The 27,609-nt window shown below is 53.8% G+C and overlaps 2 protein-coding genes across 3 annotated transcripts in view; one reads left to right on the forward strand and one right to left on the reverse strand.

Annotated features, from left to right (window-relative positions):
- Nucleotides 1-5,137, forward strand: part of Col20a1 (collagen type XX alpha 1 chain) — a 33,637-nt gene extending 28,500 nt beyond the window's left edge. Inside the window, exons 28-37 of the mRNA XM_032904959.1 lie at nt 464-559; nt 631-684; nt 783-836; nt 1,250-1,303; nt 2,220-2,291; nt 2,925-2,960; nt 3,041-3,107; nt 3,182-3,349; nt 3,731-3,808; nt 4,917-5,137. Coding sequence (XP_032760850.1) covers nt 464-559; nt 631-684; nt 783-836; nt 1,250-1,303; nt 2,220-2,291; nt 2,925-2,960; nt 3,041-3,107; nt 3,182-3,349; nt 3,731-3,804 — 675 coding nt within the window. The 3' untranslated portion in view covers nt 3,805-3,808; nt 4,917-5,137. The remainder of the gene's footprint in view (nt 1-463; nt 560-630; nt 685-782; nt 837-1,249; nt 1,304-2,219; nt 2,292-2,924; nt 2,961-3,040; nt 3,108-3,181; nt 3,350-3,730; nt 3,809-4,916) is intronic.
- Nucleotides 5,138-6,600: 1,463 nt separating this feature from the next.
- On the reverse strand, nt 6,601-27,242 carry Chrna4 (cholinergic receptor nicotinic alpha 4 subunit). Of its 2 annotated transcripts, XM_032904957.1 has the most exons (7): nt 27,031-27,242; nt 25,452-25,603; nt 22,077-22,121; nt 21,891-22,000; nt 16,062-17,439; nt 12,624-12,738; nt 6,601-6,886 (listed from the first exon to the last, which is right to left on the reverse strand). In XM_032904957.1, exons 1-7 carry the CDS (start codon nt 27,110-27,112, stop codon nt 6,840-6,842), a joined length of 1,929 nt encoding a protein of 642 aa, XP_032760848.1. In that variant the 5' UTR covers nt 27,113-27,242; the 3' UTR covers nt 6,601-6,839. The 2 variants fall into 2 exon arrangements, with proteins under 2 accessions (XP_032760848.1, XP_032760849.1); XM_032904958.1 differs by lacking the exon at nt 6,601-6,886 and having other exon boundaries at nt 11,669-12,738; nt 27,031-27,241.
- Between the last annotated feature and the right edge of the window lie 367 nt (nt 27,243-27,609).

Here is a 27,609-nt window from a genome sequence, read left to right on the forward strand (position 1 = left end):
ATAGCTGTGCATTAATAAGACCGGGCAGTTTGTTATATCGTTGTTTGGAGCACTGATTTGCTTAATCAAAAAAAAAGTGTGGAAGTTTCTCCCCCTAATCTCAGTTTAAACATCTGGTGCCATCCATCCTTAGAGCTTGTGAGAACCGAGGTCGGTGTTTGGGGTTTCAGAGCTTAAGGGGCTACCGCTTTCTTCCCCGTGTATCAGCCCACAGACTCCTCCTGGTGATTTCTTTGCACATTTCCTCTCTGAGGCCCTTTGGAATCAGAGCAGAAAAGGGGAACTGGGATTGGGTGGAGGAATTAGCCTCAAATCCTGGATCCATTTTGGCTCATTCATGGCAGATAAGGTCCCATCAGGATCCATCAGGGTAGGCATAAGGTGTCAGACAGAGTGCCGAGGGCAGGGGGTGACTATGAAGGGACAAAGGGTGTACCTTCACAATCCCTCCTTGTGTCTTCAGGGAGAGCCTGGCCCACCTGGACAAACAGGACCTGAAGGCCCTGGAGGTCAGCAGGGGTCACCAGGGACCCAGGGCCGTGCAGTCCAGGGACCCATGGTAGGTGCCGCTCTATACAGGTGTTCTCTCTTGTCCTTCTTCCCCGCCTCTCAGTCTATCTTCCCCTCCAGGGGCCACCAGGAGCCAAAGGAGAGAAGGGGGATCACGGCCTCCCAGGCTTGCAGGTAATGTGCAGGGCTGTGGCAGGGTGAGGACATAGGCAGGACCCTCCTTTGCCTATGACATTGGCTCTGCCTGGCGGGCTATCTCTGTTCCCTCACAGGGCCTCTCTGGCCAGCAAGGCATCCCTGGGAAAACTGGCCTACAAGGACCAAAGGTATTGGCTCCAGGCCCAGTGGGTGATGAGTGGGAGAGAGTGGGCCCAGGTAGAGTCTTGGAGACAGAAGCTACAAGGATTGAGGAAGTAAAGAGGCTTCCTTCTCCACCCGAGGCTTCATCTATCTTACTCCTAAAGCCTGGCTAGGACAAAAGCTCTCTCAGCCCACACTGAGGGTAAATGCTGTCACCCCAAGGTGGGGTGAAGGGAGGCAGCTACTCTAACCAGAGCTGGGGCAAGCTCCACATCTCACCTTACCAGGGTAGGTCACCTTCTTGGGGTGGATCCTAATGGCATCAAGTTGGTAGAAGAGAATGCCAATGAGGAGAGTCTGTTGGGATGTTGGGGTGGTCACTGTAGAAAGTATGGGCTGATATAAGCTCCCATCTCAATTTCCCTCCTCTGCTCATCAGGGAATGAGAGGACTGGAGGGACCTGCTGGCCTGCCTGGACCACCTGGCCCCAGGGTAGGCTCTGACCAGAATCCCCAAGGCTTCCTGGAACTGGGCAGATCGTTTGGGAGAAAGGCACTGAACATCACCTGCCAGACCACTGTGGAGGAGGGAATTGTTCCTCCTGCAGCCTTCCACAGGGTTCTGCTGGGCATCCGAATGTCTGTACACTGAAGCCTCCCTACCCTACCCCAGAAAAGGCCCTTGCTCCTGGAACAGGTTCCTACAGAAAGGAGGACCAATCACACCTGCACCCTTACTCTACAGTGTAGGGATGCCAGGGTTCTTGACTGGGCCTCTAGAGTATCTAGACCGGCTGTCAGACTCTCCAACAGCTGGGACATCAAAGGCAGCCTATGACCTGCAGGAAGCCCAGGGTTTGCTCTCCTTGAGAAGACTTTTTTCCCCTCAATCCCAGAGGGTCTTCACTGTGAGCTCTGTACCCAGTGAACCTTTGAGAGGGTGCTCCAGGCCAGTAGCTGAGAATCACCAGGATATGCTGCAAGGATATGGTCTGGGTCTGGGGGAATTCCACTGTTTCTGCCAGAGCACCCAGAGCCTAGCAGGGAGCATTTCAGTGCTGGGTGAGGGGCGGATAGTCTACCCTGGATGCAGAGTGAGGGGCAGTTAGTCTACCCTGGATGCAGAGCGAGGGGTATCATGCCTGTACTGAGTACTGAACATGGATAAGAGTTTGTCCTGGGTGCTGGGAGAGGGTCTGGGAGGGTCTTCCCTGGGTGCTGGATGAAGATTAATGGTCTTCTATAGACACTGGTTTGGGAACAGGACTTGGAACTTGCTAGGGAGGAGGGCAAGGCCTGCAAGCAGCTAGAATTAACCTTGCTGGGCAATGAGACTATAGATATCAAACCAGGGCAGGGGAATAGACTCCTTGGGGCTCAAACTCTGATATCTGCATTTTTTTTGGCAGGGATTCCAGGGCTTGGCAGGGGCCAGGGGTACCAGTGGAGAGCAGGGGCCCCCAGGAGCTGTGGGTCCCACAGTAAGTACCCCCTCACACACACCTCCAGCAAGGCAGCCAAGCAACAGGGAATGTACAGGCTCAGGATCAGGGCTTCCCTGATTGAAGAGCTGCCTGTTCAGAGCTTCCTGTGGCTTCCATGGGGCACAGAATTGGAAGGAGGCTGCAGCTGACTTATGGGAATCCAGCTTCCTGGAAGGTCACCGTTACCTTCAGTAAAGAGGAATCGGGTGTCAGCAGTTCAGACCCCTGGAGTGGACTCCGTAGCGTGGGCACAGCGGAGGGAGAAGCAGGATGATGTGGCTTTCTTGGCTCAGCCAAGGGAGGGTCTCTGGGCCAAGGGAGGGTCTGTTCTCTAGACAGTGTTTCAGCTGGTTGGGAGCTCTGCCCATGCTTTCCAGTACAAAATGCCAGCCGGGGATAGCGTCTTTGCAGGTCATTCCCAGCTCCACGCGGGACTGTCCCTGCTGTGGATGTCCAGCTTCACTTGTTCATTCTGGGCCGGCGCTGAGGGCAAACACTTCTGGAACTTGGCAGTTGGGTTGGGGCTTTGGCACCACAACCCCTGTGGAGTCGAGCCTGCCCACAGGTTGCCATGCCTGCGACTCCTTGCCTTTATCCTGACAGCTCTTTCCCTTTAACCTCCTGCTACAGGGTCTACCAGGGTCCAAAGGTGAACGAGGAGAGAAGGTGGGTGAGGCCCATAATCTGGGGATCGGGACTCCCTTGTGGCAACTGCCACGAGTCCCCAAATCATGTCCTCCTTCTAGGGAGAGCCACAGTCCCTTGCCACCATCTTCCAGCTGGTGAGCCAGGCCTGCGAGTCAGCCATACGGAGTGAGTGAAAACCTCCCCTCCAGACCCCACCCCTATTGGTGAGGCTGGGCCCCAACTGATGTCTCCTTCCCCAGCACACGTGATGAAGCTGAATTCCTTCCTTCATGAGAATGCCCGTCCCCCGATGCCCTTCATGGCAGAGACAGCCAAGCTAAGCAGACCCAGAGCTATAGATCCTGGATTACACAACAAGGCTCTACTTCCTGGAGACTGGGGACATATCCTCCACCATGAGGATGAAGGTATCCGGCTTCCTGCTCTTGGAAGGGATTCTAGAGGTAGACAGTGGCTGGCTCCCTGCACACACACGGGTGTTCGTGTGTGCATGTGCGTGTGTGTGCGTGTGTGCATTTGTGTGTATGTGTTTCCTCCTCATCAGCCCCCTTTACCCCAAAGATGTCTTAATGGGCACCTCATTTAGACGTTGCAAAGTCTACTCTGGCTGCTGAACCCACACTAATGGGGCTCAGTTCCTGATGGCGCTGGTACCATGGGTGCTTAGCCTTCAGCCAAGGGTCGACCTCACACTCACCCCAAGAGAACCCAGCCTCCCTCTGACAGACAGATCAGAGAAGCTGAAGCTGCTACGTCTCCAGTCCTTGTGTGTCCCCCTTTCTTCTCAGGTGAGCCTGTGGCTATCAGCCACACGAGCAAACCTGTGCTGCAGGAGGTGCAGACCCCAGAGCCCCTGGAGTGAACAGGTGAATCTCTGTCATTGTGCCAGCCATGGGGCAAGAAGGAAGGATAGCTGGAGGGGAGACCTGCATGGGCCGAACAGCAAGAGAGAGGGGGAGGGCGCTGTCTCCACCTGAGAAGAGTGGGTAGAGCTGGTGCTTGTGAAGCTGGTTGTCCTGCAGACCCTGGTTGGGCCTGCGAGTGTGAGGACCCACAGGGTGGAGGAGAGCTTTGAGTTGCAGGAGTGTGGGTGCTCACGGATCTTGGGAGGGGTTCTTACAGAGACTGGACCTCAGGTGTGCATTCCAGTGAACACCCGGCCAGGTGAGAGCACCCGAGGTCTGAGACAGAGCACTATGGAGGTTCTGAGTGGGTGGACAGAGTGCAGCACCAGATGACCTCTTCCCTATCTCAGGATGTGCTGAGCAAGCGTCCCGTGTACAACCTGCCTGAGGAGGTGTTTCTAGGTGCAAGTGTGGGGTAGGGTACCATGAACACAGGTGGGGTGTGAGCACAGATAAACTCAGGTGAGCTCTGTGAACACAAGCACAGGTGAGCACAGGTGGCACAGTGGGTTTAAGTGACACAAGTGGGCACAGGTGAGCACAGTTAAGCACAGGTGAAAACAGGTGAGCACAGATGGATTCATATGGCACAGGTGGCACAGGTGGGTTTAAGCGACACAAGTGGGCACAGGTGAGCACAGTTAAGCACAAGTGGCACAGATGGATTCATATGGCACAGGTGGCACAGGTGAGCACAGGTGGGTTCGTATGACACAGGCGGCACAGGTGAGCGAAACAGTATTGCTCTCAAGTGGATGATGGAGCTGGAGGCATACTGGGGCAGACTCAGCAGGCACAGAGGCTCAGGGGTGTGCGTGACAGAAAGTGAGTGGCAGGAGTAGAGAGCCACCTATGGACAAGCTAGAGTCCTGCGTAGAGTACAACCCTATAACTGCTCCTGAGGCCAGAGAACAACTCAAGGTTCTGCTCTGTTTCCTGTCACAAGAGCTGGGGTGTGGAGACCTCAGCTTCTTTCACCACACAGGGGAAGCCTGAGCTCAGTGTGTGAGGAGGCTGGGCCGCCGTCTCCTAGACTGCAGTCCAGCAGTGCCTACTCTTCTCTCTCCAGGACCTTCCCTCTGCCACTTCAACTCGCCCCGTTCTTCCCCAGCACCATCATCTATAATTTTGTCTCAACACTGAGAGCAACTGTGGTCTGCAGGGGCAGAGAAGGAAACCCAAAGGAAGACCCTGAAGTGGCAGGAGTCGGAAGGGAGGAGGGTGGGGCTCCTCCTCAAGCCCCTTCTTTATAACATTTCCAGGTTCAGATAAACTTGTGCTAGCTCATCAGCCTCTGTGAGGTGTCTGATCACTGCTGGGAGCCATCTCCTGCCACTCTCCCCACCTTCTCACTCCAAACCCTCCAGGATTCTTGGGCTTCCTCGAAGCCCAGGCTTCTTCCTCTGGACCTCACCAAGACGCGGCCTGTATGCTGTGCTGGTGTTCCCATCCTTCACCCAAGGCAGCAGACGACCTGATCATTCACTGCTAGTCCCTGCTAACCACCATCCCACTAAGGCATAAACCTGGGCAGGACTTTCATTTCTAAGGAATCCTTGTCATTCTAAGTGTGAAATCCAGACCCCCTGCCAATTGTAGAGCACAGCAGAGTGTCTGCTATGGCTACCCTGTGCCTTTGCATGTGCTGTCACATCTGCTGAGCTCTCCCTCAGAACAGTGCCCTAGCTTCAACCCCACTGTCTCTTTTAGTCCCCTTTGCTTCTGTCCTGAATCACCGCATCCCTAGTCCAAGGAGTCCAGATCACCTCCACTCCTCCCAGCATCCATGCTTGGCTCCCAGCATCCATGCTCGGCTCCCAGCATGGGGATGTTACTTTAAGACTGGCATCTTTGGTTCCTTGTCTTCAGTGTCTCAGAGCAAGGTTGTCTGTCCCCTGACAGCACCTCAGCCCTGTTTCTGTCACCATCCTCTGAGAGATCGTGTGAGTCTTCCTGTCTTACCTTCCTTGTCTGTGTCAGACAAGGATCTGGAACGGCATGAACTCATGGCATCTGCATTCCCAATCCTGGCCCAGCTAAGAGTCAGAAATCTCTGTTTCCCCTTTTAACAAATATTAAGTAATTGACCCATTGCTCCCATCTGTGTGGCCAAGCATGAAAAGCCCAGACACAAAGAAGGAACCCACATCACTGGGGGAAGGGTGAAAGTTAAGGGACAAGAGATGCTTGACACTGACTAAAGGAACAGTCTACCACAACTCAATGTGTGTAGATATATGTGTGTGCATATGTGGACACACAGGTACATGTGTGTATTAATGGATGTATACAACATGTCTGTCTCTATACATGTGTGTTTCTATAAACATGTCTGTAGACACATGTCTCTGTATATACTGCTGCACACATACAAGTGCATGTGATAACATGCGTGCATGTCTGTGTGTACACATGTCAGTGCATATATGCATGTGCTTGCAAAGCTGTGCAGCATTGTCCCTGTGCATGTGATTACATGTGTGCATGTCTGTGTGTACATGTGACACTGCATATATGCATGTGTTTACACAGTTGTGCAGCACTGATCCTCAGGAAGCTGCTATAAGACAATAGTAGTTTCCTCCTGGACCTGTGCACACACACATAAATGCATTCTAAAACACACATACACATGTACATAGATGTACATTCACAGTCCAATCATGAACAGCATTGTTATGCAGGCTTAGGGCATGCAAAGAGAAGGAAACATCCAAGGCAAACGCACTGAGACAAATGAACAGTCTGTATCAGATGAGGAAGAATTTGTGTTTTCTTTGGTCTATTAATTTTTAAAACTTACAATGCGCCACAGAGGCAGGGAAGGATATTAATAACACGAAGCCCAAAATAACAGGAATAAATGAAGGGAGGCCAGCTTGTGCGGAAAAGAAACTGGGAAACAAAGTCAGCAGGAGACGGGAGCCTGAGAACACTGTGGAAGCCATCAGCAAGCTGCAGATCAGAGGAGAGCAGTGCCTGTGAGCCTGAGTCAGGAGGGATGTAGGGAACGTGTTGACAGCAGCCTCGTGACGAGGCCTAGAGGAGAGAGGCAGTAATAAACGGAGCGCCGGTATCCTGAGGTAACAAGGCTTTGAAGATTGGAACATCAGAGGAAGATCTCAGATCTCAGACTGACATAGCCACGAGAGTCAATAGTTAGGTTGTGAAATATGTCCTTAGTGTCACATGTGGTAAAGACAGTGGGAACACTCATTAAGAAACCCTTGCTGGGAGAACCTACAGGCCAAACCACCAGACAAAAGAACTCTGAGGCAGCAGTCAGGGGGCAGAGGGAAACACATCTCATATCCAGGATGATATTCTAAGGACCACAACACCTGAGGGTACTCATGGACTGGAACTCAAAGGACTGTGGATGGTGCGAGCAGACTCACTGCAACCCCCTCTGCCTCAGGCAGTCACACAGCAGTGGTCTCACTAAGACCATTCTAGATTATTCTAATGAACGAGTGCCGAAGGCAGCAAGGTGTCTGTTCTCAGGAGGCGGAGGCACAGTGATGTTTCCAATCAATAGGGAAAGTTTTGTTTTACAAGTGTTTGCCATAAGCAAGGAGCAGTTTCTAGAATAAGAACCAAAAGAGCAAGTGTCCAGAGTGGTTGATTAGATCAGGCTTTTCCCCGTGGAGGGTTTAGAACATATTAAACAATAAATCTCTCGGTGCGGCAGAAATTGCTGCAAATATGCTTCACTGACGGAAAGACATACTCTCTAAATTCCTCTGAAACACAGACACAGTGTTCTGGTTGGTTCTTCGCTAGTCAGGAAAATACACTGCTAACCTAGTCGTGAATTTCCTCACAATTGCTTTCTGGCCTTGCACATGGTCTGTCATGGCTGGTCTGTACATTTGAAAAGAATAAGCATGCTTTCTGCTGTTTGAGAGAAGGTTCTAGAAATGCTAGCCAGGCCAGCAGACAATGGTGTTCAAGTCTTCTCTAGTATTGTATATTTTTCTACAAGAAACACGTAGTTATTTTTAAATTACTACAATCATTATTAGTGTGTGTGTGTGTGTGTGTGTGTATGTGTGTGGTGATGATGGTGTGTGTGTGGTGATGGTGTGTGTGTATGTGGTGATAGTGTGTGTATGTATGTATGTGTGTATGATGATGGTGCATGTGTATGTGTGTTGATTGTGTGTGTGTATGGTAATGGTGTGTATATGTGTGTGTATGTATATGCTGATGGTATGTGTGTGTGATAGTGGTGTGTGTGGTGATAGTGTGTTTGGTGTGTGTGTATATGTGTGTAGTGTGTGTATATGTGTGTAGTGTGTGTATATGTGTGTAGTGTGTGTATATGTGTGTGTGTTGTGTGTGTAGTGATGTGTGTGTGTGTGTGTGGTGATGATGGTGTGTACATGTGTGTGTGTGTGTGGTGTGTGGTGTGTGTGCTTTTGTGTGGTTTGTGGGGACAGGAAGTTGATGTCTGTTTCTTCCCACCTGACATTTTTGAGCTATGGTTACTCACTGAAATTGGAGCTTGTGAGTTTGGCTAGCCTGACTAACCAGCAAACCCCGGGGACCTGCTTTACTGAGAGAAATTTCGGAAAATGTTTAAGGAGTTATAGTCAGTCACCACCATTCTCAGCTTTTATATGGGTCCTGGAGATGTGAACATGGCTCTTTATGGTTACACAGCAAACACTTACTTTACCCACTGAGCTGCCTCCCAGCCCTGGTGGTGGTGGTGGTGGTGGTGGTGGTGGTGGTGGTGGTGGTGGTTTGTTCAACACAAAGTCTCACATTGCTCAATCTGGCCTCAAACTCAAAATGTTGTTGAGGGAGGCCTTGATCCCTTCATTCTTATGTCTCGCCCTCCTGGTGTTAGGATGAAAATCCGGTATGCACACCATAGCCCCTCCACAGCAGCAGTGCTCATACAGTGACAAACTGGGACAACACACGTGTCCAATTGCGAAGAAAATGGGTGAATAAATGGTGTAGTAGCCACACAGCAAGCATGTGAGAACTGCTATTTCATCACCACCCTGTGCTCTTCGTCAGGGTAAACAGATGAATCCCAAGCAAGCTGAGGAAAGCCAGGCACAGCAGCACAGCCCACAGTATGGAACCCACACAAGCCAGATGCAGAAACGGATACACAGTGGAGAGTGGGGGCTTCTAGGTACTGGTGACATAGGCAATTACAATGAGAAAGAAAGTGTATGTAGGCGTGCTGACGGTCTCTGTGTTATAGCTGTATGCCACCTGTGAGGCCGGCAAATAGCAAGAAATGTCAGGCAGGATTAAAGTAATGGAAACTTCTACCTGCAAACAGCCATTGTAAACAGCACATCCGAGTGGAAAGTGCTTTGAACCATCTAAATCCCAGTACAAACCCCAGGGCCTGATAATTCTACCCTTCCCCTTGGTAGTGTGTCCTGAGTGGTGTGCATCCAGCTGTGGGTCAGCAGCAAATCAGTTTGGGGAGCCGCAACTGGCATTTTTCTACAGATTGAAATAGAAGAGACTAGAATAAAGCAGTGGGAGTCAGGAATGTTCTACATAGCTTTTGAAAAAAAAAAAAAACAAACTCTTGTACACAGGATGGACACATACCAGGGATCCTCAGGTTTTCCCCTAAAAGGTCAGGACAATTCCAGGACCAGCTAGTGGCTCTGTGCCAGTGTGTCCTAGTTTGTTTGGGTGGCAGGAAACCCAGAGTATAAAGCAGTGGACTCACAGATGTTTTTTAGTGGAAAGGCACACGAGCCCAAGAGCTATGGCATCAGTGAGGTCACCTCCAACCTGTAGGGTGAATCATCTGTGTGGGCTGGACCCCCAGGACCCAGATCTTAGCTTACCAGGGAAACAAGGGTCTTTCTACGCGGTTGATGGCACCACAGGATGGGTATCAGCTGCAGTTACCAAGAAGATGTCATGCTAGGCAACTTCCCGAGAGAAGGGGACACCAGCTCCATCAGCAGGTGGAAGGGATGTGAGGGAATGAGGTGGCCCCACCCTCACGGGGGATTTTGTGAGGAGCTCAGAGTGCACAGAGGAAACAGCCTGTGGTAGTCTAGACACTTCCTCAGGCTCTGGGCTACACAAGGGCCTCTAGTTGTCTTGTGGCTGGCTCTGGTGTAAGTTTTATTAGGAATATTGCAGGAGGCCCATCAGCCATGAACGTGGGTAAGCTCCAAGCAACCTGAGCACTAGAAACTGGCCAGCCATGGAAACAGCAGTCTTGAGTCAAGACATCAGCATACAGAAAGCAAAGAAACATTATTAACACAAAGAGAAATGGCAACACACGCCCACAGAGATGAACACAGGTATTCCACAGCTCCTGGAAATGAAGACAGGGCCACGTGCTGATGGGGAGACACCACCACTCGGTTTATTCAGACAGAAACAACTAAGAACCAACAAGCACACAACAGCAATGAGTCTACTGCACACAACACTGCAGATGAGCCTTGGCCACACAAGCGAAAGAAGCCAAACATCGCAGAGTCCGATATGGGATCCCAGACATGATGATGAGCTGAACTGCAATTCAAGACTCACATTTGAGTTGCTGCTGTCCATGGGACGGGGTAAAATGGGAGGACTGGGGGCTTTGGGAGATAATGTCTACATATCAGAGAGTCTGGGGCTACCTAGTCTCTGTCCTTAAAAAGCTCAGGTTCAAAGGCCTTGGGTCAAGCATTCGCCCTAATTGTACTTCATTTTGACCGTATGGCAACACTGGAAGCGGGCAGACAAAAGGCCGGCTGAGTGGGAAGGGGAGAACACGGTGCTTTATTTTCCTTTTCTGGCTTCTGGGTGTGTGCCTGTCAGGAGCACCCCAGCCATTCCGTTTTCCTGGCCCTGAAGAGAACAGCACAGCACGGCAGTCCCGTTCCGTGTCACTGTGGCCTTTCCCTGGTCTCTACTGTTGTCTGTGTTTCTTGTGGTTGGAGACACATGCACCATGATGGTAAAACACACATCTGTCAGGTGTTATCTGCCGCCTTCATCACTGGGGCTTGTGTCCCCCTTGACTCCCAGGTTCTGGCACGAATTTCCCCATCGGGGTTATCTTGCAGCATCCCCAGAGTTCCAGTATAGGGGGTGGTGACCTAGTCAGTCAGTGGAGGGCAGGCTGAAACATGGCGGATGGGATCCTTGATGCCTTCAGGACTCTAGGGAAGACCTGGAACATCCAGGGTTCAGAGCCCAGGCCTCTGCATCCCCTTCCTGTACACAGGAATGTTTTGGGGCTTCCAGCATGGGGTTCCTTTCCCACCAGCACCCTGGATGCCCAGCAGCTCTGTGTTTAAAGGTGGATTTCCCTGCAGATAGTCAGGTAGGGACAGTGCTGGTCCTCTGGCTTACCTCCTTCCTGACATCCTCATGCAGCTGGGATGGGCAAGTCATACCATGAGGGCAACAGCTATACCTACTGGAGGCTTGGTGTGCTCATACGTTCTTCTTTCATTTCTGCAGTCCCCAGGACTATCCAAACAGGGACCTCAGCCTCAGGGCCTAGGACAACTTGGCTGAGGGTGCAGGGCCCAGCTCTGGGAAACCCATCTGGCTGGTGGAGACAGCAGAGGGGCAACTGGGACCATGACATGGGGCGATTTCTTGGGTGTCTCCCATGTCCTGCCCTTCACCCAGTAGAATCTCATAGAGCTGGGTACTGTTCTTTCTCCCCTCCCACCACTGGGGATTCTCCAGGTTGCCTGGTGCCATCTTGGGAAGGGGAAGAGGAGCCCCTCAGGTCTTCCCTGTAGGGTAGTTCAAGGCAGACTGGGTGAGGCACCCCTAACCCTTGGTCGATGGCCCTCAAACAATGAGTCGAGGGCCTGTTTTCTTAGAGTCTCTTGGCAGCTCACCCTATTCCACAACATCGAAGGGGCTTCCCATCACTCCTGCTGGTCTAGAGAGACATATTGAGGAGGAACTGTGGCCATACCACAGGACTGTCATGAGAAGTCTTACCTTCAGCCTTCTAATCCCAGAGAGGCAGAAGCATACAGGGATATCAAGGAAGATCCATGAGGGGATGTCCAGGCCCTGGACATGATTTGGCTCCATCACAACCCTGAGACTCCCAATGCTCTTGCCCTCCTGGGGTCTCTGGACCCTAGGAAATGCTCACCACAGAGCCCTGTGACCCTGAGGTGGAAGCAGGATTCCTGTGGTGCTTCAGTCTACCTGTGAGGGCCTGAACTCGGTCTCCTGTGAGTGGGACCCATCCATATAGCTCACTGTTCTGTTTCTCACCAATTTGTCCCAACCTAAACAAGATAAAAACCTGCCCGGGCTCACCCCTGACACCTCTGAGTCAGAGAGTAGCCCAACCTAGAGGGATGAGGGGACCACTTCTTGGGGGAGGGAGAGGGTGTGGCCAGCAGAGGCACAGTGGGCGTTTCCTGGTCTTATGGATCCCACAGCATGAGAGGCTCTGGTTCCTGAAGGTGGATGAATTTTTTTGTGGCCTCAAAGGACAACTGAGATCAACTCGGGATCATTCTCTGTGACACAGATGGGTGTATGCTGTCTGTAAGTCAGGGAGTGACTGTCACTTGCTCTGGAGAAACTTTAATGGGGACTCAGCCTGCAACTGTATCAGCCCTCATTTCTCTCCAACCAGGCCCATAGTCTGACTAGAACCAGGGCCAACTTCCAGCTCCCAAGAAGCATCATCTCTCTCCTAGGTGTCTCATGGCCAGCTGGTTTGGAAGGTGTGGGTGACTGACGAGTCGTATGGCCCTACAGAGACGTGGGAGCTGGGCACCACGTCGTCCCTAGATCATACCAGCCAGCCAGGGAGGCAGGAAGAGTCCCACAGTGCCCAGAAGGCAGACAATGATGAACATCCAGAGGAAGATTCGGTCAATGACCATGGCCACGTATTTCCAGTCCTCCTTCACCTGCAAACACAGACATGGGTCACTCTAGCTCTCACATCCCATGGGCAACCAGAGAACCTTCTAGAACCTGGCACTATGAGCCACAGTTTCTGCATTTTCCCATCAGACACACATCTACACACAAATGCGGTAAGACAGAGCATGCTCAGAGAATCTGCCGGGTCAGAGCAGCTGCTGCAGGGTAGAACCGGGGGAGGTAACCTATGGGGTGGACCCATATGAGCTGCATGTGCGGGGGTCTTTGAATTCAGACTCATTTGAATGCTTTCTGGTAGTCCACACTGCCACAGAACACTTGGGGTTCGTGCTGTACACTAGCTGGTCTTACCTGCTTGGCAGGTTGCCTAAACTCAAAATGGAGCTCCTCAGGCCTACTTTGGACAGACACAGGCCCATGACTTCAAGATGAAGTTTGTCTTATGTTTTCTAAAGCTGGTAGCACCACAGAGGCCAAGTCTACCTTCTCACAGTGCAGGTGTCAGAAGTGGGTCCCAGGGGCTGGAGAGACGGCTCAGTGGTTATGAGCACTGGCTGCTCTTCAAGACATCACGGGTTCAATTCCCAACTCCCACCTGGTGGCTCACAACCATGCGTAACTCCAGTTTCAGGGATTTGACACAGTCTTCTGGCTTCTGCTGGTAGCAGGCATGCATGTGGTGCACAGTCATACGTGTAATCAAAACATCCATACACATAGCATAACATTAAATTGAGGAAAAGTGGGTCTCAGAGGGACGTCACCCATGTGTCCTAGGGCAGAAGGTAAGAGCCAGGACATGTGGGTAATGGGTTGATCACTAAGGCCATCCCAAAAGCAAGGGCTAAGTGCACAACTGTCCCCTGGTCTGGTTCTGACTATGCACATCCACTTTTTACATGGGCAGCATAGTCAGTCTGAGCAGGCAATGGTGTGGAAGCAGTGATGCCAGGAGATGTCCCATGGAGAGAGGAGGGTCAGAGACAGAGGGTGAGCAGTGGCAACACGCACACATAAAGAACAGTGTATGTGCCCACCATCTTGGCCACCCAGTCAATCCTCATTGGACTGTGCTATATAGCACGGGGTGACAGTAAGTCCAAATGTCTATTGGCTCAGACTACAGGTTCTTCTGGATCCCACAGTGTGGACTCTAGCTTCTGCCAGGGGCTGATGCAAGGTAGCCACTTCCTCAAGCAGTTCTCAGAAGCAAAGACTCGGGAGACTAATGCCTGGGTCTGACTAGGCCTGAGAATTAGCACTGTGTTGAAGGCAGTTTCTGCATGCAGATCTAGCCTTGTACTCCAGGCAGGGTGGCTGTCACACACTGTCTTGCTCCTTCCTCCTCACTGTCCTGTGAGAGCATCATTTATCTAAAAGGGCTCTTAATAACCTCGAAGCTTGAGCAGAGCTGTACCAGGGACAGGGCGTGTGGGGGTCCTGAGCCAGTCTTTGTGAACGGCAGGGAGTAAGATGTGGTAAGCAGAGCTCAACCCAGACGAGGAACACTTGGACTGGCTGTCCCAGTTGCAAGGGCTTCTACCCTGAGTTTTCAAAGGAATCATAGGTGTCCTGTTGGTTTAAGCCAAAAGTAAGTAGCCACTTTCACTTAGATGAATAGATCTCTGTTAAATAAAGTGCACCTCAAGGGCTCCTCAGAGCAAATGGCTGTTTGGTGTTCCTCTTCCCCTCCCTGTACCTGGGACTAAGACTTGGAAGATGAAACACCACAGCAATGGACCAAAGCCCTGCTGTCCTGTCCCTATTAAGTCAGAGAGCTACCCAGGGCCAGAACCAGGTCAGGCAGCTGCAGCAGGCCAACAGAGATGGAGGAGGTCACAAGCCCCAGTCAGGGGACTGTGCTGGACATGCACTGGTTTCAGAAGGATTTCAGCTAAAATTGTCATATCCATCCTCCCTCAGGGGCCTCACTCCAGTGCCTGAAGCTTTCCCTCCACCCCAGAGCTGCATCAAGACAGCCCCAGAACCAAACTTTCTCTGCAGACAGGTCTCTGGGGTCCAGAATGTTCCAGAGGCCTCCAGAATGGCTTCACAATTTCCAGGGACTCAATGCGGGGGGGGGGGGAGTGGCCATGGGAGCCAGGACCCACTCCTGGAATGTGAGACATCAGCCTCGTTTCTTTCCAGGGCTTATCAGCTCCAGGAGAAAAGCTGCTAATGTCTGGGAGTGGATAACAGGCAAACCCCAGGTTAGGTAGGAAGATGAGCAGAAGCTAGCCAAACAGAGGTCTCAGGAGGGGCCATGACCAATGCCAGGCCTCAGCAAGGTCAACGTCCGGACATTTCAGGTGGCACAGCAGAGACAAAGGTAGACCAGGGCAGGACTTCTCCTAATGCCTTCTTTCCCCGACCTCTCTCGGAGGCTCCGATTCTATACCCCAAACTGTGCCCTGTCACAGGCAAACCCAGATTCGGCAAGCAGTCTGCCTGGCCCCAGGAGTCCTGCATCTCAGATCGTGTGATCCCAGACCCCAGTCCTGGAGACTTATTGTGACAACCAGACAAATGTGAAAGGGAAGACGGTCAGACAGAGCTGGAACTGCTGCCCAGTCCAATTGTTCACCAGAGCTGCCATCGGGGAAAAGTGCAGGAGCACTTGTTTTCGGTTAGGAGATACAGAGGAACGGGGACGTTCTTGTTCAGGCATCTGTTAGAATCAGAGCCTGAAGCATGAGGAACGAGTGCAGGTAGATTGGCTAAGCACCTGTGTTCTGCCTCCAGGTTCTGGAGGGTCCCGCAGTGGGGCAGCATTATGTCCTCACCCCACCGCCCTCCACAAACCTTCAAAAGGAACGATTGGGGGGGGCACAGATTCTGCCAGCTCCATTCTCTTCCCTATGCCCTCTCAACCTTGCTAGGGGTCAAAGGACCACCTTTTACCAGGTGGAATCCAGGGGAAAGCTGTTCTTGGGGTTACAGGTCGGCAGCAGCAGCAGCAACCCCACTGCATTTTGAGGAAGGCCTGTGTGGGACCTGGGCTGTCACCCAGGCCTGGGTAGCCAGTAACAGTCTGAACACTTCAAAGGAAGACCTTGTAGGTGTTAGAACCACAGTGCTAAAAACAGTCTCTCGACCTGCCACTTGAGAAACCTGGATAAAAGGACAGTATCTCAGTTTACAGTCCACCAGCTATACCGTGTTGTGTTAACCCCAGTGTGGCCTTTAGGGACCTATATAGCCTGCTAGGCGGAGACTACACTATGTACCTCAAGGTGTGCAGCTTGTCCGGGGCCTTGGTCTCTGGATCATGTGTGGGAAACACAAGACATCTCATCCTATCTGGGCCAGGGACACTTCCCATGGACAGCCTTTGGCAAGGACTTACCGAGAAGTCAGTGTCTTCTGCCTTGAGGTGGTCTGCAATGTATTGGACGCCTTCTACTGCCCGTGTCAGGGCCGGTGACAGGGGCAGGTGTTGGGGAGGTGCTTTGATGCCTCCCGCCTTGAGCACAGTGACTGGGGACACAGGAGATGGTTCCTTGCATGTGCATTTGCATGGAGAGGCCTGGTCTGACACGGGAAGCTGGGGTGGACGGGCCTTCAGGGAGGTCGGGGAGCTGGTGGGCTTGCTGTCAGCCAGGGAGGCAGCTCCATCTTGGGAAACACAGTACTGGATACTCCGAGACCGGCAGCGGATGCCATCCTCTGCTGCTTCTTGGGAGCTGGGCACATGCTGGACACTCAGGGACCTGGCTTTGATGAGCATTGGGGCCCCACTGCTGCTCTTGGGTGGAGGACAGGAGCCAGGCGACGGACAGGGACTGGCCTTCTCAACCTCTGATGTCTTCAAGTCAGGGACCTCGTGGGGGGGTGACCTGCACGTAGGCTGGGTCTCGACTGCTGTGTCCGTGGGGTTGCAGAAAGTTGGGGCAGGTGACAGGCCTTGGTTGCAGATGTCACTCAAAATGCCGGGCTCGCCCACAGGCTCTGGCCAGAAGTGGGGGGCGTTGGCCATCTTGTGCATGGACTCGATAAGTCTCCGGCAGTTGTCTTTGACCACCGAGGGGCGCTTCATGAAGAGGAGGCGAGGCACGATGTCCAGGAAGACTCTACGCACCCAGGCGGGCATGGTGTGTGTGCGCGGCGAGCGGTGGTGCACGTTGAGCACGAAGACCGTGATGACGATGGAGAGGGTGACGAAGATCATGGTGAAGAGGAGGTACTCGCCGATGAGCGGGATGACCAGCGAGGTGGACGGGATGATCTCGGTGATGAGCAGCAGGAAGACGGTGAGAGAAAGCAGCACCGAGATGCACAGTGTGACCTTCTCGCCGCACTCCGAAGGCAGATAGAAGACCAGCACGGTGAGACAGGAGATGAGCAGGCACGGGATGATGAGGTTGATGGTGTAGAATAGCGGCAGCCGTCGGATGATGAAGGCATAGGTGATGTCAGGGTAGATCTCGGCACAGCATTCGTACTTCCTGGTGTTGTAGGTGCCCACGGCATCCACGATGACCCACTCCCCACTTTCCCAGAAGTCCAGTTGGTCCACACGGCTATGCATGCTCACTAAGTCAATCTTGGCCTTGTCGTAGGTCCAGGATCCAAACTTCATGGTACAGTTCTGCTGGTCGAAGGGGAAGAAGGTGACGTCGATGCTGCAGGAGCTCTTATAGATGGCCGGGGGTGTCCACTGCACCCTTCCGTCATAGAACAGGTGGGCCTTGGTCAGGTGGGTGACTGCAAAGTCTCCGTCCGCACTGGCAGGAAGCGAGAGAAAGCAATGAGGTCTGCCCCTCCATACACCACACCCATAAACATTGCAGAGAAAGCCTCCCAGCCTGACCGACAGCTCTGACAGCCACCCACACGGTGCAGGACTGTGTGTAGTGGTGCGTGTGGTCTGGGCCGTCACTCACCTGGGTGCTTCAGTTTCTCACCCTTGATTCAAGGTGGCATGTGGTTTGGAGAAGACGGGGATGAATGGTGCGCATGCCCAGTGAGCAGAGTTAGTGTTACAGCCCTTGTTCTATGCTGTTATGAGGGCGCAGGGTGGGACCAAACCACTGGCTTCTCCATGAATTTGCATTTGTACCTCCATTCTGAGGGGCCTGGGTCACCTCTGCCTATTGTGGCACTGTGGAAATTTCCCTTTGCCTTCCCCTGGTTTCCACCTGAGTGTCTCATGGACCGAGGGGAGGGGCTGGTGCCTGTCCTCTTCAGTTTAGGAGCTGACGACTAGCCCCTGGAGCGTGCTATGGATATCCGGGAGGTCCCTGCAGGACCATAGCAAGCTCACTGGGCATGGAAAGTATGTGTCTACAGTGACGGGACAAGAGGACCCAGAGGCCTGATCCAGGAGAATAGGTACCTGCTGGGCCCAGGAGCAGAGGGGTGAGATACGCAAGATTTCGTCCCCATCACCCATGAAAAGGACCTCATATCAAGCAGCTGCTCATCAGGTCCTGGTTAATGGATCATCTTGCTGGAGGCCAGTTGGCCTCTCTGCCCATCTTATCCATACGGAAGACCCAGGCATGCACATAACAATGCATCGTGCCCCACGGTCACCCCCAGGACAAACACCCTGGACTGAGTGCACACTCAGGGTGGATCAACCCTGACCTCCTGCCACTGGAGACTGAGGTATCTACCTCTCCACTGGCTCCAAGTACTGGAGGCCACCTCCCTACAGGTCATGGCAGAGTCTGGATGTGGACTGCAGCTGTCTAATTCAGCCCCCAGTGTCTGATTGTTGGCTTCTTGCCTCTCTCTGCCTTGGGGGGATGTTTGTCAGGTTGAGCAGTGGAACCCGGGGCTGCTGTCCTTAAGGCCCCTCCTCTCGAGCAGAGTTCCAGCCTTGGCCTCTGAGCTTCACGAGCAGTGATGCTGTGCCTCAGTTTACCCATTATCGGAACTTGACACCGGGAAGCTGCTCTCAAGAAGCCTTCCTCACCCTCCTCACCTCCACAACCCTCCCCAGAGCTGGTCTTCAGAGCCCAGCTTCAACTCTATTTGCCCTGTGGAACCTGGGCTGAGACGCCACTCTTTAGGCCTTGGCTTCTTCACAGGCCCGGCCCTAGATTAGCATTCACAGACCGTGAGAGAGCAATGCACTAACGCGCTTGGGCAAACCCTGCCAGCTTCAGCTCAGAAACACTGACGGGAAACCTCAATTTATAGCTACCGAGCTCTCTGAAGCCTGATTAAATCCCTCAGTAATGGCACCCGCACACATCCCTTTGGTCTCAACACTCATAAGACAGTGTAGCTCAGAGACACAGACTCCAGAACCTTCTGTTCACCCAGCAGTCCAGACCCCTTCTGTCCATTACTTCTCCCACCTCCATTCACCGGTCCGGGTCATTGGCTAGAATCCTTCAAGGTTCTAAGGCAGAAGGATCCGTGAATTTCATCAGCCAACTGGCCCTGCTATCCTGACAAGCTTTATCAGGTCTAGACCAGGGCCCATGGTGGCTTCCTGGGAATCTTAGTGGCTCTTCCTTTGCTAGCCAAAATCCTGCAGTACCATGCCCAAGTCCAGAAGACTTGAGCTTCTCATGATCTCAGTGGGTGCCAACCCTGGACCCTCCAGCATGTTAACCCACCCTGGGCCAGTGCCACCGGTAGCCATGCTGCATGTGGAAGGGACTGGAAACGCCACTCTCTCTACATGCACCCTGATAAGGTTCCTGGCTGCACAGTGCACAGAGCTCAGCCTGGCTTCTACAGAAGCCGAGGTTCCCTCCGGGTACATGGGGGTGGATCTTGCAGCGCATTTCGGGCCGTGCAGATTCAGGCTTGGTTTTGTTTCCCTCTCTGGGTCCCATCTCTCCAAAAAATCAAAGCCTAAACACTCCAGGCACAAATTTAAATTCTCCCACAGCCAGAGAGTGGATCCTCCGCCTTGCAAACATTCTGGAGGGCAGGCAGGGGAGGCTGCAACCAGTTGGCAGACAGGAGGCCCTCGGGGCTCACTTGAATCGGTGGCTCCCATCTGCAGTCTGGGCTGCTGGGTCTAGGTTTCCTACCCTGGAGACACAATGAGGGTTCAGCAGTCAGAGCTCAGGTTACCGTGGTTCCATCTGCCTTCACCAGTACTATTCGCCATCCTCTGTTCTCCCCGCCCTGCCTAGCCTGTCTGCGTTCCCCTTGTGAGTTTTCCAGAGCACCTAAACCTGAGTGTACGGCCCCCTCTGTTCCCTCTGGAGTTGCTGTTGGGCTTGTGTTTGCAGACAGGTCCCAAGTGCACTCTCTAAGGACAGAGTTCTCTGAGGGTTGCAGTGCAGCCCAGCTCCTTCAAATTCTGGCCCTGCTTCCATATGACACTGCCACGAAACCCCAGTTGTGGAGAAGGTGACAGTAGAGTCCACAGGGCTCAGCACTCTGTGTCCTACTTCTGGCTGCTCTTTCTTCTCGTGGGGCCAAGGGTAAGGTTCTCAGAATGCCCAAAGGATATTGCTGTCTCAGGGACCACTGGCAGCCCAGCCATGAACCAGGACAGCAAGCATTTCACGGCCGAAGCTGCTGATGCAGGGTGAGGATGATGGAGCCTCAGTTTCCGCACCTTAGAATCTCCAGGAAACAAGAGGAAGCACAAGCATTTGGGTCCTAGAGCCATCCAGTGTGTGTTAGTGGATTCAATGAGCTAGCCAGTAGCTGAGAGAGAATGGGTCCCAGATCCTGCCTACCCCTAAGAGGCCCCATCCCATGAGGAGGCATTCCAGAGGCAACTGTTTGCCCTGTACCAGGTGGAGAGCTTCTGGGCTTCCAGGAGAGGGAGCCCCACATCAACAAAGGAGTGGGGACTCCCGTATCCAGCACTGGGACCAGCCATCTGGCAAGCAGCTGCTGGAAATGGCCTTCCTCCCTGCTAGCACCAGATTCCTATCAACCCTCGCCAGCTCCAAGTCCTGTTCAGATAGACCTCAAGTGCTCATCCCAGCCCCATCAAAGGGTCTCTGTGTGGGCGGGGGGAGTTGCCCCTTTCACAGTATCCTAGCAGGTAGAAGAGATAAAAAGGTGACCTTAGAGGGGTGGAAACTACTGAGTGCCTGTCCGTAGGAGCTTGAGTACTGGGTTCCCTCCACCTACTCCTCTGCTTAACAAATACCACCCAGGAAATGCATGTCCTTCCTTGTCCTGGGTCCAACAGGCTGCCCAGAGTAGATTCAGTACTTGATCCCAGGGTTTGAGGGAGGATCAAGCAGAGTGTGGACCCCAGAAAGGCCCAGTAGCTAGAAGCCTTCCAGGGTTCAAGGTTCAGCTGGATTGCTGCAGAAGACAGAGAGCCATTCTGAAGGAAGAGCAGGAATTGTAGACCTTGCCATTCTCTGACATATATGCTCCTCCTTAAGCCCACCCATAACACACTCTGGAAAACCACCTTCAGCGCCTTCTACAAGCCGAGGATGTGGCTAGTACTCCGCTCAATTAAAGAGGAAGAGAATCCCAGTCATTCTTAATCAAATAGGAGCATTTGTAGGTCAGACGGGCACCCCAGGGGCTGGAGGGGGCTGCTGGCAGATGGCTGGGACTAGCGGGTAGAAGAGCTTCTGTTTGCTTTGTCTGTAAGCACTGCGGAAGCTGCTGCCCACCCAGACCCTGAGGGAAAAGAGCATCACCTCGGGAAGACTCAGCTCAGGAAGCCAGCTGCTCCCAGTCCTGGTCTTCTTGTGAGGTTCCCCGGGAGAGAAGTGTGAAGACGCTCGCCCCCTGTCTTGTCACCACTAACTGGATTTGTCTCCATGTGGACTTTAGCTTCCAGGAGCTGAGACAGGGTGTGAGCTGATCTTGAGAACCAGGTTTGCCCACTGGATCAATGCCCAGTGTTGGATACACAGCATGAAGGCAGGACCAAGAAGAGCGGAGGCGAGGCTCTGTAGAGCAGCCACGTCTCTCGCTCTTTACCTACTCCCAAAGTCCCCTGCGTCATTAGTCAACCAAACTGTGACTTGTGCATGGTGGGGGTTAAGGACACCTGCTTGAGATGGGATACTGGCAGCCGCTGCCAGAAGAGGATGTCGAATCCCTTCTCTGCTCTTAGGAGACCAGCAGAACTAGAAGTTCTCCAGACCCCAGAGCAGGTATTCCCAGGTGCTGGTGGCCATTGGGCTTCCTCTCCATTTGGTCTTCTTTGATCCTAGCAACTTCCTCGATGTGTGGGTCCTGACCTCAACCCCCACCCCCACCCCGGGCCCACATGGCTTACTTGTTGTAGAGGACGATGTCAGGCCTCCAGATGAGTTCAGAGGGGATGCGGATGGAGGTGACATTCTCGTAGTCACCAGGGTCCCAGCGCAGCTTGTAGTCGTGCCACTCCTGGGTGGGAGTGGAGAGACGTGTGTGAGATGGATGTAGGGCAGAGGGCAGAGGCGGGGACGCCCTCCCCACTCACCTGCTTCACCCACACGTTGGTTGTCATCATCTGGTTCTTCTCGTCCTAGGGCACAAGTAAGAAAGGAGCTTGAGGTCCTCAGGAACAGATATGTTCCAGCCTAGGTCTACTTATCCATAGCTAGCCATAGGCATGGATGAGCAGTGCTAAACTTCAGGAGGGAAAGAGTGCCTCAGCCCTTCAGGTAACGCCACAGCCGGGATGGCAGCCTATGGGGGGCCAAGGATAGGAGACAAGAACCCTGGAACCTTTCCAGAAAGACATGGGGGATACAGTTCAGCCCCAAATGGACCCCAGGCTCCATGTAGACTGAGTCTTCTTCCCAGAAATCTGACAGCCTTTCCCACCCACATTTCTCCCTCCTTCTCCCTCTGTGGATGAAACCCATGTGCTGTTATCAAAGCCACCGGCCGGGGAGATCTTGACAAGAGCCAGGGTGGACATTGTGGGACAATTCTGGTAGTTTCACCTCAAGGTTGCTATGTAACAACCAGGAGATCTAGGCCATAGTTTCCTCTGTGAGGTCTCTCGCAGCCACTGCCCCAATTTACCTACCCTCCCTAGGCCTTTATTTCCCCTCTGTGCCATAGGAATGGGCCCCTCTGTTGCATTCCTGGTAGGGAACAGCAGGTTGAGTCCCAAGTTCTGAGCAGTCAGCTCCTAAAACAGACAGGACCCTTGTGGAGAGCAAGCCCTGGTGCAGGACAGGCGTCTGTGGGGACAGAGAGGCAGCCAGGGCTGTATCTTCCAGACACTCAGTACCCAGGAGGGGCCTGCAAACTCAAGCCCCGAGTCTAGGGAACAGCACTGAGCCTTGCCAGAGAGCGTGAAGGTCTGATGTGCGCACCTCATACTGGGCAGCTTACTTCCCAATCTAGACCAGCGTTTCCCTTCATCAGCCTAAGCATGACAAACAGGCTTCTCAGAGGACCTAACCAAGGAGATCCCAAGTCATCCAGCAAAGAAGTGTCTTGCCAAGAATAACTCGTGCCCCACAAAAGTCATTATAAGCTGGTATGTGGTGGTGGTGGTGGGAGAGACTGCACCCCCTGAATGCCCAGCCTCAGGCCTAGGTCCTTTCTAGTACAATCACCTAGGAAGGTCACCCAGTGGCCTGACCAAGTCCCCTCCCTGGATGAGAAGACAGAATGCAGAGCAGTGTATAGGCTGCTGCTTCCCGTGCTGCCGGCATGAGCTGGCTCATCCCTGCCTGAGCTAGTCTGCAGCAACCTCATCCCTGTGTGACCTTGACCCCATACCCAAGGAAGCTGGGAATGGAAGGCGGTCTGCCTCAGCCCATAAGGCCTCCGGGGTCATCAGAATAAATTTGACTGTGGCATGGTTGGGTCTTCCCTTCCTAGTGTATCCCTTCCAGCTGCATGAGGCCGTCACACTTCAGGGGCCTTTGATGCTGCAGACGTGACGTAGAGCAGAGCCGTGAAGCACATTTTGCAAGGGCTCAGCATTGGGTTAGGAAACCACTGGGGATTCAGTAGCCTTCTCCACAGCTGACGCTGGGGTTAGGAATTCAAGCAAAGCACTTACTGGATGCAGACCTCAAAGAAGGCATCTGTAGTAGATATGTTAGCTCACAAAGGGACACAGACAGGCTGGACAACTACAACGGGGCACCTGGATCCCAGCCCTCAGTGGAAGGAAGCAAAACAGGCCAGACACAGGTAGACCTTCCTACACAAATGTGGCCATGAACCTCCAACATGTCCAGTGCCAAGCTGGAACCAGCACTTTCCTTTTAGCAGAGTCAAGCTGCCTGGCAAGGTGTGGGGTGAAACATTGGGATACCCTCAAACCAGGCCTGGGAGCTATCTATATGCATGTGTATACATGTTCTAGTGTGGTCTTAGCTAGATCGTGGCGATGATCAGGCCTGAGTGCCAGGTCCCTCACAGAAATCTTGGTGCTAGGTGTACTTTGGGCCTCAATGTCTCCTGAGAGGCAGAGGAGGGAGAGAGAGAGAGAGAGAGAGAGAGAGAGAGAGAGAGAGAGAGAGAGAGAGCATAAGACTGAGCTTGACAGCCTTAGGCAGACCTGGAGGTTGCCTCCCCAGAACCTTGAGCTACCGCCAACAGTTGCCTCTGCCAGACTTGACTTTGTACTTTGCAAACCTCAGCAGGGTTGAGGGGCTTGTACATCCTGCTCTGTCCTTGATGTCCCCCAGCCAGGGACACTGTAGAAACAATTCCAGGGGGCCGAATGCTGGGCCCTCCTGAGAACGAAATCTTAGTGGCTGGCTCTGAGTAGAGCCAACTGGGAAGGTCTCTGTGTCCAATCCCATCAACCTGAGGCCCTGGGATGTTGCTGCCTCTGTCAAAGATGGCATAGCAGCTCTCAGCTCACATTAGGAAAGCACACGTAATGGCTGAGAATCACCCAACACATTCAGTGCCAGCCTCAGGCCAACACTTCCTGTTGTAGCAGGGTGTGGGGTGGGTTTTTAGGGCACTGAAGGCCCTGTAGGGATAGGTCTCTCTCCTCCAATTCAGGCTCTGTTCCTGTACCCAGCATAACCCAGTATGGAGACCCCAAGCTTACCAAATCAGATGGCCTTTGACTGCCCTCACTGGGAAGGTCATACCTCCCCAGCAGGACTCTACCAGTCAGGAGAGACCCCATGCTGAGGCCCAGAATGAACAGGGCAGAGCCTTGGGTGGTACTGACATACAGGTGTGAACCAACCGGTAGCTGGAGTCCTCCAAGGCTGGTCTCCAAGGCTTGCCTCCAAGACAGCTGAGCCTGGTCAGGAAAGGCTGGGTCCTAACAAAGCAACTCAGCCTCTCCTAAGATCAGTTGCCTGTAGTATATTTCCTTGGGCTAGGACCTTGTCTCCTGTGCTTCCTCCAGGATTCCTTGGAGGAAGATGCCTAGCTCACACATGGTCTTCCTGGACCCTCACTAGGAAAACGAATACATACAGATGGCTAAACAGGACCTGTCTACAATTCACCCAAGCCACACTTTCCACACGGGTTGTACTTGGTGGCCTCTGGAATCAGCCTGAGATCTATGCGCCCGCAGCGTACCACAGTGGCCACTCGAAGGATGCCACAGCCAAAGTTTCTACAGCCTAGCTGCTGAGGAGGGAAGTGGCCCTCTTAGAGCCAAAGAAGCCTTTTTCTGATCTTTACTCCAAAAGGTGCCCTGCTTACTTAGGAAACATAGCCCACTAGCTATCCGGTGAGCAGGTCCAGAGCCACAGTGCTCCTCTCCCTTTCCCAGTTCTGAGCACCTGCTGAGGCTCAGGATGGCATTTTGCTGGCAACCTTGGTTGAACCCAGCCACGTGGAGTCTTGGTGTAGTAACGCCTGCAGGGTGACCCTGTTGTCCTACGTAGCACCAGGCCATCCCCATACCTACCACGTCAATGAGCTGAGCAATGGACAAGCCAAAGCGGACGAGGACCACATCTGAGATATTGGCTACTGGCCGGGACCACTTGTTGTAGCCGGAGAAGAGTCTTTTCAGGAGCCGCTCCTCCGCATGGGCCCGGGTCTCTATGTGGCTGCTAGCTGTGGGGGAGGCGGAAGGTTTAAGCACAGATGACCACAGAGGCTGCCCCTCCAGCTCCACACCAGGCCCCATGCTATCAGAGTCCTTTCTTCTGATTCCTGGTACACGTCGCCTTCCATCTCGGGGGGCCCTGGGCATGCTGCCTTGTTCCCCTGCACCCCCACCCTTCCCCTCAAGGAAGCCTTTCCAAGGTCCCAAGAATGGGTCAGGCCCTCCCGCACTCCACCAGGAAAACAAGACAAGTGACACAGTGAACACTGAATTAATTGTGTAGAGCTCCCCTGCAGACAATCACTTTGGATGGAAGTGCCCTATCTCCAGTGACCGGCAGAGACAAAGGACATGAAGTGACAGCAGGGAGGGGGTGGTGGTGGCAGAAGGTGTATGGGGCAGCTAGGATAGAGGAAGGGGGGGTGAACGGACGGACGCACTAATGAAAGAGGGCCAGGCACCACTTCTCCCGGCTGCAGGAGCTTGAGCCACTGTCCACAGGAGTGGTCCTGCTGCCTGGGCTTCTAGTGTACACCCTGACAATGACTGCAGACCCTCAGGGCCACCAGCACCCTGTGTTCATAGACGGATACAAGATGCCGTGGATAAGCACCACACGGCTTCATGAAGAGGGTGGTCCCTCATCCCACCAGCCGGCAGCCCATCTGTGTCCTCTCCACCTGCCCCCCCACGTGGCTAGGGGGCCTCCCTACCTCCATTTGCTGGGCTGCTGCATCAAAAGAGGGGGTTGGGAAGAAAGAGGGGAGCCTCTGCTGTCTACTGGATCTTGCTCACCTGAGAGACACAGGAACTCCTCAGGAGGGGACTCCTAGAGGTCCCCCCCCAGCCTCCTCCTCCCTCAACCTCATTCATCCTGGTATCTTGGACCAACCAGTTAGGGAAGCCCCTTTGCTCAGTGAGAAGGCCAGGATTAAATAACTGCAGGAAGCCCCAGCACGGGTTAGGGTGAGAGGTGTCCGCTGAGAGGAAGAGAGGTGGAGGAAGCCTGGGAGCAGAAAGGATAGGGTGGGAGCTCCAGGGGCCGGGGCAGATCCCTAAAAACAGGGGCAGACATGGGGGCGGTCTGAAGGCGAGATTTGGCAGGATGGAACCTCCCTCCTAGGTGGACTCCACCTCTATCCTAGTTAAGGTTCTGATTCCAGCTCCGAAATGCAGGCAGACCACCCTCCCCCACCCCCTACCCCCGCTCCACTCAAACCCCCTCTCCCAGCACTTGGAGGCTGATTCCCTCCTCTCTGGCTCAGCTAGCACCGCAGGACATCAGAGCTGTAGTGGGTGGAGGAGTCTCTGTGGCTATCCCGTTGCGCGCACCCGCGGCTTGGCACCGCAGCCCGGGGCCTCCTCTCCCCGAGCCCCGGAGTCCCAGCTGCCAGGACCCGGGAGATAAGGGCCCGTTTCGCGTTTCGAAACTTACCAGGCAAGAGGCCGGTCCCTAGCAGCAGCAGCAGCGGCAGTAGCAGCAGCGGCGGCGGCGCCCCGGGGCCCCCGATCTCCATGGCGCACCGAGCGGGCTCTAGACGAGGGCGGCTCCCGGCTGTGCCGCGCCTCCGCTCCGAGACCCGCGCGCACCCAACTTCATGCCCCGTGCCGCGGCCGCTCGTCCCTAAGCCCGGCTCCGCAGCTCGTCCCGCGGGGCGCGGCGGCGGGGCGGGAGCTCGAGGTTGTGGGCTCCGCGGCGCGGCCCCGCCCGGACCTGCTGCCTCCAGCCGCCGGCGAGAGGGGAGGAGGGGGAGGGACTGAAGGGAGGAGGGAGAATGTGGGAGGAGGGGGCGGACCGGGCCCCGAGGGTATGTGGAGGCCGTGCTCGGGCCCCTTGTGGGGGTAAAGTTTCCGTGTCCTCCTGAGGCTCGCGACTTGCGGGGAGGGGCTGTGTACTCCGCAGTCATTCCATCAATCTCGGCGTCTTTTGGAAATGAGCCCCCAACCCTGGTCTCCAGCCCTAACCCTGCCGGCAGCGTGAAGACTGCGGTGCACATTCAGGGACTGTGCGCGC

This window comes from Rattus rattus, chromosome 5 (assembly GCF_011064425.1).
Source record: "Rattus rattus isolate New Zealand chromosome 5, Rrattus_CSIRO_v1, whole genome shotgun sequence".
NCBI lineage: Eukaryota > Metazoa > Chordata > Mammalia > Rodentia > Muridae > Rattus > Rattus rattus.